The 12,412-nt window shown below is 33.9% G+C and overlaps 1 protein-coding gene across 1 annotated transcript in view; it reads left to right on the forward strand.

Annotated features, from left to right (window-relative positions):
• Positions 1-12,412, forward strand: part of SEC63 (SEC63 homolog, protein translocation regulator) — a 72,536-nt gene that overhangs the window by 38,269 nt on the left and 21,855 nt on the right. The window contains exons 7-14 of the mRNA XM_043889884.1: positions 1,376-1,426; positions 2,501-2,609; positions 4,782-4,876; positions 4,977-5,109; positions 6,731-6,823; positions 7,585-7,739; positions 9,822-9,969; positions 11,254-11,336. Coding sequence (XP_043745819.1) covers positions 1,376-1,426; positions 2,501-2,609; positions 4,782-4,876; positions 4,977-5,109; positions 6,731-6,823; positions 7,585-7,739; positions 9,822-9,969; positions 11,254-11,336 — 867 coding nt within the window. The remainder of the gene's footprint in view (positions 1-1,375; positions 1,427-2,500; positions 2,610-4,781; positions 4,877-4,976; positions 5,110-6,730; positions 6,824-7,584; positions 7,740-9,821; positions 9,970-11,253; positions 11,337-12,412) is intronic.

A 12,412-nucleotide genomic window follows, 5' to 3' on the forward strand; every position in this document is an offset into this window, starting at 1 on the left:
CTTGGTAATATAAAGAAAGCATTACAAAGAAAATCCCAGTATACTGTTTCTAGTTTAACTGTGTATGATGGAAACTTTACGTAATGGAGAAAAGAATTGGTTCTTATTATTACATTGGGGAATTTGGGGAAATGTACTCTAGTGTAGTTTTAGAACCTTCAAATTGTGGTGATTTCTTTTGGAGGTAGTTTCAGATTGGGTCTTACCATTGGTTTAGGGAACTACTTTTCTTATGGTGTAGACAGTTATCGCTAATTAGTACTCAAAATTTAAATTATCCTGTATTCCACATTTATCCAAGCTAAATTATTAATGTGTCCTAACATAATGGTATATATTCTATGTGCTACTTTAAGGGGCAGCAGGATGATCAGACTTCAACCAGCGATGAGAGGCTGTAATTCTTAAAACGTCAGAAATTATCTTAACCTGTTGTTTAGGAATTCCCTACTTCTCCTTTCTTGAAAATAATTATCTAGGAGCTATCTTTGAAGCAATAAAACCCAGTCTGTCATTTGTAATAGTTGTTCCAATCCTTACAGTCTGTCATTTGTTTTGAAAATGACTATTTAGTGTCATTTTATGGCTATTTATTTACATGTTTTCTTCCAGGGTATATAGTTGCTGTATATAAGCATGTTGAGGGAATACTAGAGAAGAGAAAGTTTGTTAGCTACCAGATTTAGGATTGAGTAGTAGGACAAAAATCAGACCAATAGAAATTACTTGGAAACAACATTATATGTTCTGTTTGATATTGAGGCAAAGAAGCCAGGTTTTATCATTTATTTCCAAGACACTAACTACTTGCAAAGATGTGGATGACCCTTGAACAACAGGGGCTTGAACTGTGTAGGTCCACTTATATATGATTTTTTTCCCCAATAAATACAGACTACAGTATTCCACAATCCATGGTTGAATCCATGGATGCAGAGCCACAATATGGAAGGCCAGCTCTAAAGTTATATGTGGATTTTCCACTGCAAGGAGGTTGGTCCCCGAGCCCCAACATTGCTCAAGGTCAACTGAGGTTGGCTCTCCCTATCAGCATGTTTCACATCCCTGGATACTCTGTTACCACCAATTTATATAAAGGACTTGAGCATCCCTGAATTTTGGTATCCTTGGGGGTTTTGAAACCAGTTCCTCTCAGATACCGAGGGATGACTGTATATGCTGCAGATTCCCTATCTGCAAAAAGAAAATAATAATGGTACCTTCCTCACAGAGTTTGAAAGTAAGAATTCAATGAAATACATAAGATGTGCTTTTAATAGTGCCTCCTCCATGTAAGCCTCAAAGTAAGTGTTCATGGATGTTGTAATTTACCTCATGAAGGAATGATCTTTTTTTTCCTCCTTTTCAATTCAAGGTTTTACTTGTATATGGCTTGGCATTCATGGTTATCCTTCCAGTTGTTGTGGTAAGTTCCAGCTCTTTTTATTAACATTTTTTAGGGAACAGAATGGGTGGCATGGTTTGGGGTCTCCTTATAAGATCGTAATTTGTGTTAGAATATAATCCATAATCCATTAATCCTTGAGTTTTAAGAATTTTATATTCAACTATCCTTTAAGGTCTTCTAAAGGTGACATCACTTTAGTATGTTAAAATGTGTCTCCTTATGATTCAAAAGTTATACACAGATGAGATAATACAGATATATTTAGAATTTAAAATGAAAGTCTTCCATTACCACCTCCCCCAACTCCATTTCTCTGTTGGAGATAATCACTGCTAAGTTTGTTGATTTCCTTTTCAGATCTTTTTCTATGCATTAAATGTATATACACATTTTAAAAAATGTGGTCTTACTATATATATTGTCCTGTGACTTCTTTGCTTCATGCAGGAGTACATGTAGAACAACCTCATTTTTAAAAACAGTTGCATCAGTTCAGTCAGTTCAGTCACTCAGTCGTGTCTGACTCTTTGCGACCTCAAATATAGAGATACCATAATGTTTATGATTTTATTGTTTATTACCTTCATGACTGGTGGTGTTCTTACTGATCTTAGGGTTCCTATTAGTCCTGTAGTGAGGCTAATAATTAACCTGTCTTGCTTTCTTCATAGGATTGTTGTGTTAGAATCCAATTGTATGGAATAATGTGAATGAAAGTAGTATATCAACTGTAAAATTGCTCTTACACTTACTTGTCAAACATTTGTTGAAGACATGCCATGTGTCAGAAACCAGCTTGTTGTTTATAGCAATGGGTTGTTTCATTCCTGTTTTGTCTGTAAACAATTTCTAGTTGAAACTTAAATCTTTTAATCATATATATGTAATGAGATAGGCTGGTATTTAGGCATCATGCAGCATAAATACTTGCCGTATAAATCACTTGAAATATATAGTAAAGGTATTTGTTCTAAAGAGCAAATTTTTATTGGTTTATGAACATTTAGAAAATTTGACCATAAACATTCTGCATCAAAATGAACATTTATTGTGGTTTTCATGCTTTTTTTCTTGTTTAATTTTGTGTCTTAGGGCTCTTGGTGGTATCGCTCAATACGCTATAGTGGAGACCAGATTCTAATACGCACAACACAGATTTATACCTACTTTGTTTATAAAACTCGAAATATGGATATGAAACGTAAGTAAATTTAAGTAACTGTGATAGTAAATTATTTTCTGAGTCATTTATGTGGAATTGGTATATATATTCAGTTGGAGAAATTCCATTTTATAGTTTAGGGATATTCAGTTCATTATAGCTAAAGCTGGAGGAAGATGCTAATACCCTTTGTCATATTTCTTGGTCTGTAGTTCTGTTATTCTCATTCACTCAGCTATATGTATATGTATATATTTTCCCTTCAGAGATTTTATGGTAAAGCTCCGTGTGGACTAATTTTGTAATAATTCCAGCTAACATTTCTTGAGTATTTATTGTTGCCAAGTATTGTGAGGCACTATCATGTATTAACTCATTTAATCTTTGTATGCTCCCGTAAATAAGTGCTGTTTTTAAGCACATTTTATAGATGAAGAAACTGAGCTCAAGGATACACAGTAAGTGACAGCTAGGATAGAACGCAGTCAGTGTGGTTCCCAAGCCAGTACATTATACCATGCTAATGGTGTAAAATAAGTCGAGGTTTTAGGAGTGTTTAAAGAAATTTGCCAAAATATTTCGTTCCCAGAGGCTTATTTCAGAATTTATTATGACATAAAAAGTAACATCCTGAATACTTTCTTTGATTCCATAAAGCTAGGATTGTAAATTTTATCCCTGGAATACTTTATATTGCTTTTCAGAATCACTGCTCTGTTGAAATCTTACACATTAAAAAAAAAAGGACATAAGTTTAAAATTGTGCTTCATGCGTGGATGCATTTTTTTTCCAAAACCTCAGTGGACTTTGTCATATTTTTGTGTTTGCCAATTTTATTAACTTTCTTGGTAATGAGAAAGAGATTTATTTTATAATCCCAGTATTATATGACTGTGTGAGCTGATTTTATATTTCTGAAGAATGAGCAGGTCTTTTATTTCTGAGGAATGAGTGAATGTTACCCTCCCTTGTGCACATGTACACTCTTCTTTGTGCTGGATTGAAATATTAATTTATAAACATTCTCCCTTTTGAAAATATTTCATGTTTGTAACCAGTTTTAATATGTTTTTTGGATCAGTGATCTTGAGTTCTATTTCATTTCTGAGGGTGGTACTTAGCCTTACACAATTCTTCCAGAAAAGCTTTGTTTAGCTTTATTTAATTTTGTTTGGTTAGTTATCATTGGTTTTAGGACTGGCACCATTTATATGCTGTCTTAGGAACTGTTGTTTTCATTCAAACATTTGAGGGTAGTAATAGTAAGAGCTCACACACATTACTATGCTTATGTGTATCAGGCACATATGAAGAAATTGAGGCCCATAGAGAAGTGAAAAATATTGTCTTAGGTCATTCAGCTAGGGCTTGAAAGCTTCAGGGTTTATGCACTTAACTTGTATACTGTCCTGATTTTTGTGAGAACATTGCATGAATTTTCTGCCATAAGGTGAAGATTGATAACTCTAGTGCCAGTCATTAAAGAGCTTGTATAGACTAAGAAAAGTAACACTAATATATGTGACTTCAAATCATGTGTATTTCAAGGAACACTGTTCCCACAAAGCCCTCCATGATTCCATAATAAAAATTTTTGTAAATTACAGTACATTTTAGATTACTCACGGCATTGAGGAGTCATGAAGTGAAGAAACCTGAAACCCTTTTTAACCCCCTTTTTCCACAAAGCAGTTAGTAATGTCACATAGAATACTTGCTGTTGCTCTGTAGCTCAGGGAACCCTACTCAGTGTTCTGTGGTGACCTCAATGGGAAGGAAGTCCAAAGCAGAGGGAATATACGTGTATGTATAGCTAATTCACTTTGCTAAACAATAGAAACTAACACAGCATTGTAAAGCAGCTGTCCTCCAATAAAAATTGATTCTTTTTAAAAAAGAAATTTTATGTGGAACACATGGTTACATCTAGAAACCGATGCTATTTGTAGTGGTTTTAATGCACCTAGTTGCTTCTGGGCCCTTAATTTGACGTGTATTTCTATTTACTTGTGATAGGTAATATTACAAACACTTTTTAAAAATGAGATGTTTCTTTTGTTGCGAGAGAAATTTTTACCTGTTAATATTGATTTTAGCATTGTGTGTGACTAGAAAACTACCTCCCTCTAGCATTAATCTGGTATCATTTGGGGAGGGTGATTAAGGGTTAGTAAATTTATTTTTCTTCATATTTCTTTTGTTTTTTTTAGGTCTTATCATGGTTTTGGCTGGAGCCTCTGAATTTGATCCTCAGTATAATAAAGATGCCACAAGCAGACCAACAGATAATATTTTAATACCTCAGGTTAGGCCTGTCTCCCAAATTCTTTGATAAACATTTAAATATTAAAGTTTATGCTTTATTAAGTATACATTTTTTTAAATAATTATTTTATTTTCCCTAGCTCATCAGAGAAATTGGCAGCATTAATTTAAAGAAGAATGAGCCTCCACTTACTTGTCCTTATAGCCTGAAGGCCAGAGTTCTTTTACTATCTCATCTTGCTAGAATGAAAATTCCTGAGACCCTTGAAGAAGGTATTTTGATTCTACTGTCTGTAGAGTTTTAGTGGTACAAAAGCAGTAGATTTAATTAGGCCTCATGGTACAGTGTTTTTGTCACTGTTCTTTTTTGCTCAATCAGATAATTACTCAAGGACCTTTTAAAAACAAATCTATATGCTACATACATAATTACTTTCACAAATACTTTGAAGGTCTTAGTCAAATGATTTGGCAAATGTTAAAATGTTGTATTTCAAGGTAAGAGAATACTCTATGAAAAATGTCTAGTTAATTTCAGATTATTCAATAATTCGTGATGACTTTTTTTAAAAAAAGAATTTTGAAGCTTTTTGCGGGGAGAAAAAATGGATTTCACAACAGATATCTCAGTCAGCACCACTAGTACCTCCACCATACTCCAGCTGCTGCTGAGTCGCTTCAGTCGTGTCCGCCTCTGTGCGACCGCATAGACGGCGGCCCACCAGGCTCCCCCGTCCCTGGGATTCTCCAGGCAAGAGCACTGGAGTGGGGTGCCGTTTCTTTCTCCAGTGCGTGAAAGTGAAAAGGGAAAGTGAAGTCGCTCAGTCGTGTCTGATTTTTAGCAACCCCATGGACTGCACCCTACCAGGCTCCATGGGATTTTCCAGGCAAGAGTACTGGAGTGGGGTGCCATTGCCTTCTCCCCATACCCCAGCAGTAGTTAACCAGTGAAATGTCTATTTAATCTTTACTTAAAGCTTCATCAGTACTTGAAGCCATCTATTCTACCTAAAAAAAAAAAAGCAATAAATTAGGACTGTGATGTCTCCAGGAATGTTGTGAATTTGAGTGTCCTCTTTTTTCACTTGCATTATTTCAATTGAAAGTTTTAAGAGTTATTATCCTTAAGGAATAAATTTTCTTTCTGAATGAACCAACCCACCCTCCCCCTGCTTTAAGCCAATAATGCAATCAAATGCCTTTGAAAACAAGGTCAGTTGATGCTCAGTGATTAATGATAGTACCATAGGCTACATATGATGGAATTAAGGTACACTATTTAGGCATTGTTTATTGAAGTTGCAAAGTAGCTGGTAATTCTGTTTCTAATATTCTGTACAGATATGAAGCCATCTCCATTTTTACCAATTATGTAAGGAACAGGAAACAAATTTATTTTAGATTATCAACTCCACTGAATGATCTCAGTGGTTAACTATTATTGCAGTATAAGTGAAAGAATCTCTCTCCCCTCCTCCTATCCTCTCTCTCCATTTAGTTGACATTCATTCTCAGTCTTAGTCTTTAGACTTATCCTTAATTATAGAAACTTAGATGCACAAGAAAAAAAATTTCGAAGTTCTTCAGTTAGCGAGGTTATGATTAAGTTTAAGACTGTTACCAGAAAAAAAGGTAGGGAGTAATTTATAAAGCCAAAAACCATAATATTAAAAGTTTGCCTTTAAAACATCTAATCTGAGCTAGGATTTTCTGACTGATTTTTTGACTTGGTGCTGCCGAGGAGAAACAGTTGTGTTCAGCCTGTAAAATTCTGAGGTCATATGAAAAATTTGTTTGACAACTTAAATTTAGCTTTAGTCTTGGACTACAAGTAATAAAAATGTTTTAGTATAAAAGAAGAATGATTTGTTTCAGGTGTTTTATTGTTTTGCAGATCAGCAATTTATGCTGAAAAAATGCCCTGCCCTGCTTCAAGAAATGGTTAATGTAATCTGCCAACTAATAATAATGGCCAGGAGCCGTGAAGGTGAGGAGGAAGCATAATTATGTTGTACTTTTTCTTGCAAGCATATAGTATAGGTTATACTTTTAAGATTTGTGGGAACCTAATATATTTCTGTCTGTAAGTTGAATCAGCTTTCCCAGTTTTGCTTATGGTTTTTCTTATTTTTCCTGTATTTTCTATCATGTGAAGTACCACAACTTATGTTTTTTAATTCAGTTTTTTCATTGTTTTATTGGGTTTTTTTTGTTTGTTTGTTTGCAAAGATTTAAAATATCCTTTTCTTCCTCTGAATATTTTTAGAATTAGGTTAGCAATGAGTTTGAAATAATTCTTTTAAGTGCTGTAATGATGATTCGTCTGACATGTAGTGTTTTTTGCATGAAGGGAAGAAAAGAACAAGGAAGTTTATGGTCTTTAATGGAAAGAGACCCTTAAGAAAGGAGGTGTGGTGGTTGTGTTTTGTTGTTATGAATGATGTCATTTTGTGGCATGACATCAGTATGTTCTTAATACCAAAAATGTCTTATGATTTACTGGTTTTGGAAGTGGTGCAAAGAATTTTTCTATTAAAATCAATGGTTATTGCTGGTTAATGTACATTTGACCAAGTTTGTATATTTTCTGTGTCTTATCCAGTAACTTTTAAAGGAAAGTCAACACTGTGATCATAAAATTTGAGGTGTTAAGGGTGTTCACATGGATTTGTGTTTGTTATGAATTTTGTACTCTGAACATATAAATAGTCCAGCCCTGTTTTTGCTTTTCCTCCTGTTCTTTCTAAGAAAGGGAGTTTCGTGCTCCAACTTTGGCATCCCTTGAAAACTGCATGAAGCTTTCCCAGATGGCTGTTCAAGGCCTTCAGCAGTTTAAATCTCCCCTTCTGCAGCTCCCCCACATTGAAGAAGACAATCTTAGGAGAGTTTCTAATCATAAAAAGGTAATTTGCCACTTGAAAATTAGTTTTAAGCAGTCTGTCATGTCACTTAAAGGTAACAGGAATGAAAATTTTTCTAGAAGTGGTTACTATGAACATCTTAGATTTACAATGTTTCAAGCATTCTAAAACTGTCCCTCAAGTGATTCTGTTAACACTTTCTTGAATAGGTAGCTGTTTTGTAACATTTTATTCATACTACTGAAATGATTTTACTACGTTGGGGGGGGGGTCAAATTTTTAGCAGTTAACACTTTGTTCTTTATGTTGCCAAAATAAATGTACTGTGTAAAAATGCACTGTATACTTTTCATTTATTTCATTAATGGCTTAAAGCTTGAGCAGTAGTTTGATTATGAACAAAAAATTAAGCATTCAATATACAAGTAGATCATATAAAGATAATTCTTATTTAGAAATTATATAGATTATGAGAATGAATTTTGTGTGTGTGTGTGTGTTAGTCACTCAGTCGTGTCCGACTCTCTGTGACCCCATGGACTGCAGCCCACCAGGCCTCTCTGTCCATGGAATTCTCAAGACAAGAATGCTGGATGGGTTGCCGTTTCCTTCTCCAGTGTGAATTTTAGTAGTAGTAGTAGTGTAGTCGCTAAGTCGCGTCCAACTCTTGCGACCCCACAGAGTGAATCTTAAAAGACACAGCAGAAAATGTGTATAAATGAAAAACGAGGAAATACAGGAAAAAATGGAATGAAATTATAATTTTAAACATCACTTTGTATATATTAGACAAAGAGGACAGAAGATAGACATTGGACTTGATAGTAGTAAGGTAGAACTAATAAATGTATATTAGAAATTTATATCAGAACACTCTTCTCTCAAGTAAGTGTGTTGCTCTTTTAAATTTGATCACATTTAAAGTCATAATTGAAAACTTCAGAATTCAAAAGCAGGCATTTCACATGCCTCATGATCTAATTCCTATCTGTGAAAGTAAAAATTAATAACTGGCATCAAATACTCAGAAATTAAAAAACCTTCTCCTTGGTATTTATTTAGCCAGGATTGGTATTACTGCAGTAACAGATAGCTATATTTAGAAAATAACAAGAATGAGAATATTGCATAAGTTCAGTTAAGTCACTCTGTCCTGTCCAACTCTTTGTGACCCCATGGACTGCAGCACACCAGGCTTGCTGTCCATCACCAGCTCCTGCAGCTTGCTCAAACTCATGTCCATTGAGTTGGTGATGCCATCCAACCATCTCATCCTCTGTCGTCGCCTTCTCTTGCTTTCAGTCTTTCCCAGCATCAGGGTCTTTTCCAATGAGTCAGTTCTTTGCATCAGGTGGCCAAAGTATTGGAGCTTCAGCTTCAGCATCAGTACTTCCAGTGAATAGTCAGGACTGATTTCCTTTAGGATTGATTGATTGATCTCCTTGCTCTCCAAGGGACTCTCAAGAGTCTTTTCCAATACCACAGTTCAAAAGCATCAATTCTTTGGCACTCCATTCTTTATGGTCCAACTTTCATATCCATACATGACTATTGGAAAAACCACAGCTTTGACTAGACGGACCTTTGTTGGTAAAGTAATGTCTCTGCTTTTTAATAGGCTGTCTAGGTTGGTCATAGGTTTTCTTCCAAGGAGCAAGTGTCTTTTAATTTCTTCTAAAAAAAAACAATTAAAAGAACATTGTATAGTAAAACCTAAAGAGTACATGCAGCTATATACTTGGAGATAAATTCGTATTCTCAAAGGTTTTTATCTTTAAAATTAAAAACAGAGGTCTGCAAACTGAACAAATTAAATGACAACAGTTCCTGCTTGGGTCAAGAGTCTATAGGAATGTTACTGTTTTTTCCCTTCAACTTTAATTTTTTCTAATTTAAAAAATAACTGCGTATTAACTTTGTAATAAAAAATTCTTAAATTTAAATTTCCTTGGAGAAAAGGGCTGTGAAATGCAGTAAAGTTGTATTTTCTGCTTTTAAATGTATATAATTTTAACATTTTTCTAAAATCCTTTGGATTTTGTTTTAGTAAACATACTAGTAATTTTCTTCTTATGAAAAGTTTCATGGCTTTGGGATTTATTTTCTGTCTTCTTTTAAATTTAGTTCAAAATTAAAACTATCCAGGATTTGGTGAGTTTAAAAGAATCAGATCGCCACAATCTGTTGCACTTCCTTGAAGATGAAAAATATGAGGAGGTTATGGCTGTTCTTGGGAGTTTCCCGTATGTGACTATGGACATAAAGTCACAGGGTAAGTGAGAGGTTTCCTGTTGTTTCCCTGTTAATGGACTGGCTTTTGTTTATTTGGCTCAAGGTTCTCAAAACATTTCACTTCATAACTTTTAATTAGACTTTGTAGAATTGTAGTTTACCTGTCAGATTTGCTGTGATGGAAGATGTTGTAGAGTTAGTAGTTTTGGTTTGAGAACGCTTTTGTTCTATAGTTCAACTTGAAGGACCATCTTAACTTTTCAAATGGAAGAGATTTCCAAATGTAATGGAAGATATTTGAAATATTTCTATTATTAGTATAAAATAGCTGCTTAGTTCTAAAATTAATTTTTAAAAAAACCTAACTTATTTATACATATTAAGCCTGGAAAATCACCACACTCTGTGCCACATTTCATGTGTTTTTCTTGACTTACTTTTGTCTTTGTGTCTGCTTGGAGTGGAAAAAGAGATAGAGATTATTTTTCTACTTATATAATTGTCCTAGAATTCCCATTTTACAACTGAATATAATATTTTAGAATGGTGACAGATTTAGAGATTATTCTGCTCCATTCCTTCATTGTGACATTATTCTGAGCTTTGGCATTTACTAAGTTGCTGCTGTTAGAATGTTCTTGTGGGACCAAGAATACAAGGATGTGTTAGGAATTGTTCCTGTTTTTAAAGGGCTTGTAGTTAAGTTCATTTTATTATTAAGACTTTTGGGGATGTATGCAGCAAATTTGTTTGAAAAAAGCAAACAATGCAAAAACATTGCAGAAAACATCTTTAAGGTGCTTTTTCATTTAAACAATATTTTGAAGTTCTTGCCTTAAAAATTAAGTATCTTTAACATTTCTTAGAATACTAATTTGCAGGCATTTGATTATACAGGTAAAATCTCGTGAGTATAAAGTTTGTGCAATTTAGTAGAGTGACAGAACACTCTTTTATATCAGTGTGAGAGAAAGCTATGGTAACCCTCACAATATATTGTATTTTAAAGGATCTGGACTTGAAACTTGGCGGTGCCAGCATAGCCCTTTTGTGGCCTTGGGCATTTTACTTTATTCCTTAACCTCAGTCTCTTTAAAGAAATAATAATGCTTCATAGAGCTAATTTAAGGATTAAATGAGTACATTGTTGAGGATATCTTCTGGAGAAATTTATATAGAGTAGATAGTAAATTACTTTTTATTTAGTAGCCTTAAAATTCTGTATGTTTGAAATAAAGTCTCAGATTGATTTGGATAAGTTAAGTTTTGCTGTTTACCTTGACATAGAGATTGGTTTTTATTTATTTTTTCTTATATCTTACAGTATTGGATGATGAAGATAGCAACAACATCACAGTAGGATCCTTAGTTACAGTTTTGGTTAAATTGACAAGGCAAACAATGGCAGTAAGTAGTCTGTATTTTTATGCTTTGGGAGTTTATATGTTAAGATATTTATGTTTATTTTCTCATTTTAAGTTATACATTTTCAAAGTCAAAACTATATAGTTTTGCAAATCTAATTTTGCAGATTCTATTAGCCGTTTTGAAATTTTAATTTTAGATTTTCTCATTTGTTTTCACACACACAAAGTTGGAAGATAGATGAATTCTTCAGGTGATGATTTGTTAATTCCCTATAAAGCATTATAATGTAATCTGGGTATCTTTCTTAAACTATAAAATATTACACAGAGATTGATTATTGATTATTGTTGAGAATTTCATTACCTACTCCTTTTTAATCAGTTCTTGAGAAAATTTACTCCCTTTTATTTTTTATTTTAAAAAGTACAGTAAAATAGCTCTTTTCCTAATTATGTAAAAAATTTATGCTGTCTGGGAAACAAATTTAGGCAATGCAGAAAACTATGGGAAGGAATTAAAAGCATCTAAAATTCTGTCACTCTGAGATCATCAGTTTTGAAGCTCATCCTTTGCGATAGCCTGATGCATGAATACCCACAGAATTAAAATGATACTGATACTGATAACATGGATCCCTTATTTTACCCCTGCTTCCTTAGGAAGCCACCTTGTCAGACCCAGATGACCAGAACTCAGTCTTGTGTAAATCCTTTTGTATCTTTCCCCATGCTCTTGTTTACTATCTGGAACTTTTCAGTGCATATATGTACATGCATACATATGTATGCTGGTACTGTTCTCATTCTTTTTCATTAAATCTAGTCATATGTATGTTTCCTGCATCTTGTTTTTCTCAGTTTTTGTTACATATTTGTATTACTTCCCAAGCTAAGTGCACCTCCCAAGTTGCAAGTATCATTGTAACTAATTTTTACTAAACTATAGTATTTCAGCTCAGTTTTATTGAACCAGTGGTAGATTTTAGCCTCTTCTACTCTGAGGTCTATGGGCATTTGCAGGAAATATGCTGCATTTAAAACCCATGTCTATCTTTCTGGCTTACTTCACTCTGTATAATGGGCTCCAGTTTCATCCATCTCATTAGAACTGATTCA

The sequence above is a fragment of the Cervus elaphus genome, chromosome 28 (assembly GCF_910594005.1).
Source record: "Cervus elaphus chromosome 28, mCerEla1.1, whole genome shotgun sequence".
NCBI classification, from domain to species: Eukaryota; Metazoa; Chordata; class Mammalia; order Artiodactyla; family Cervidae; genus Cervus; species Cervus elaphus.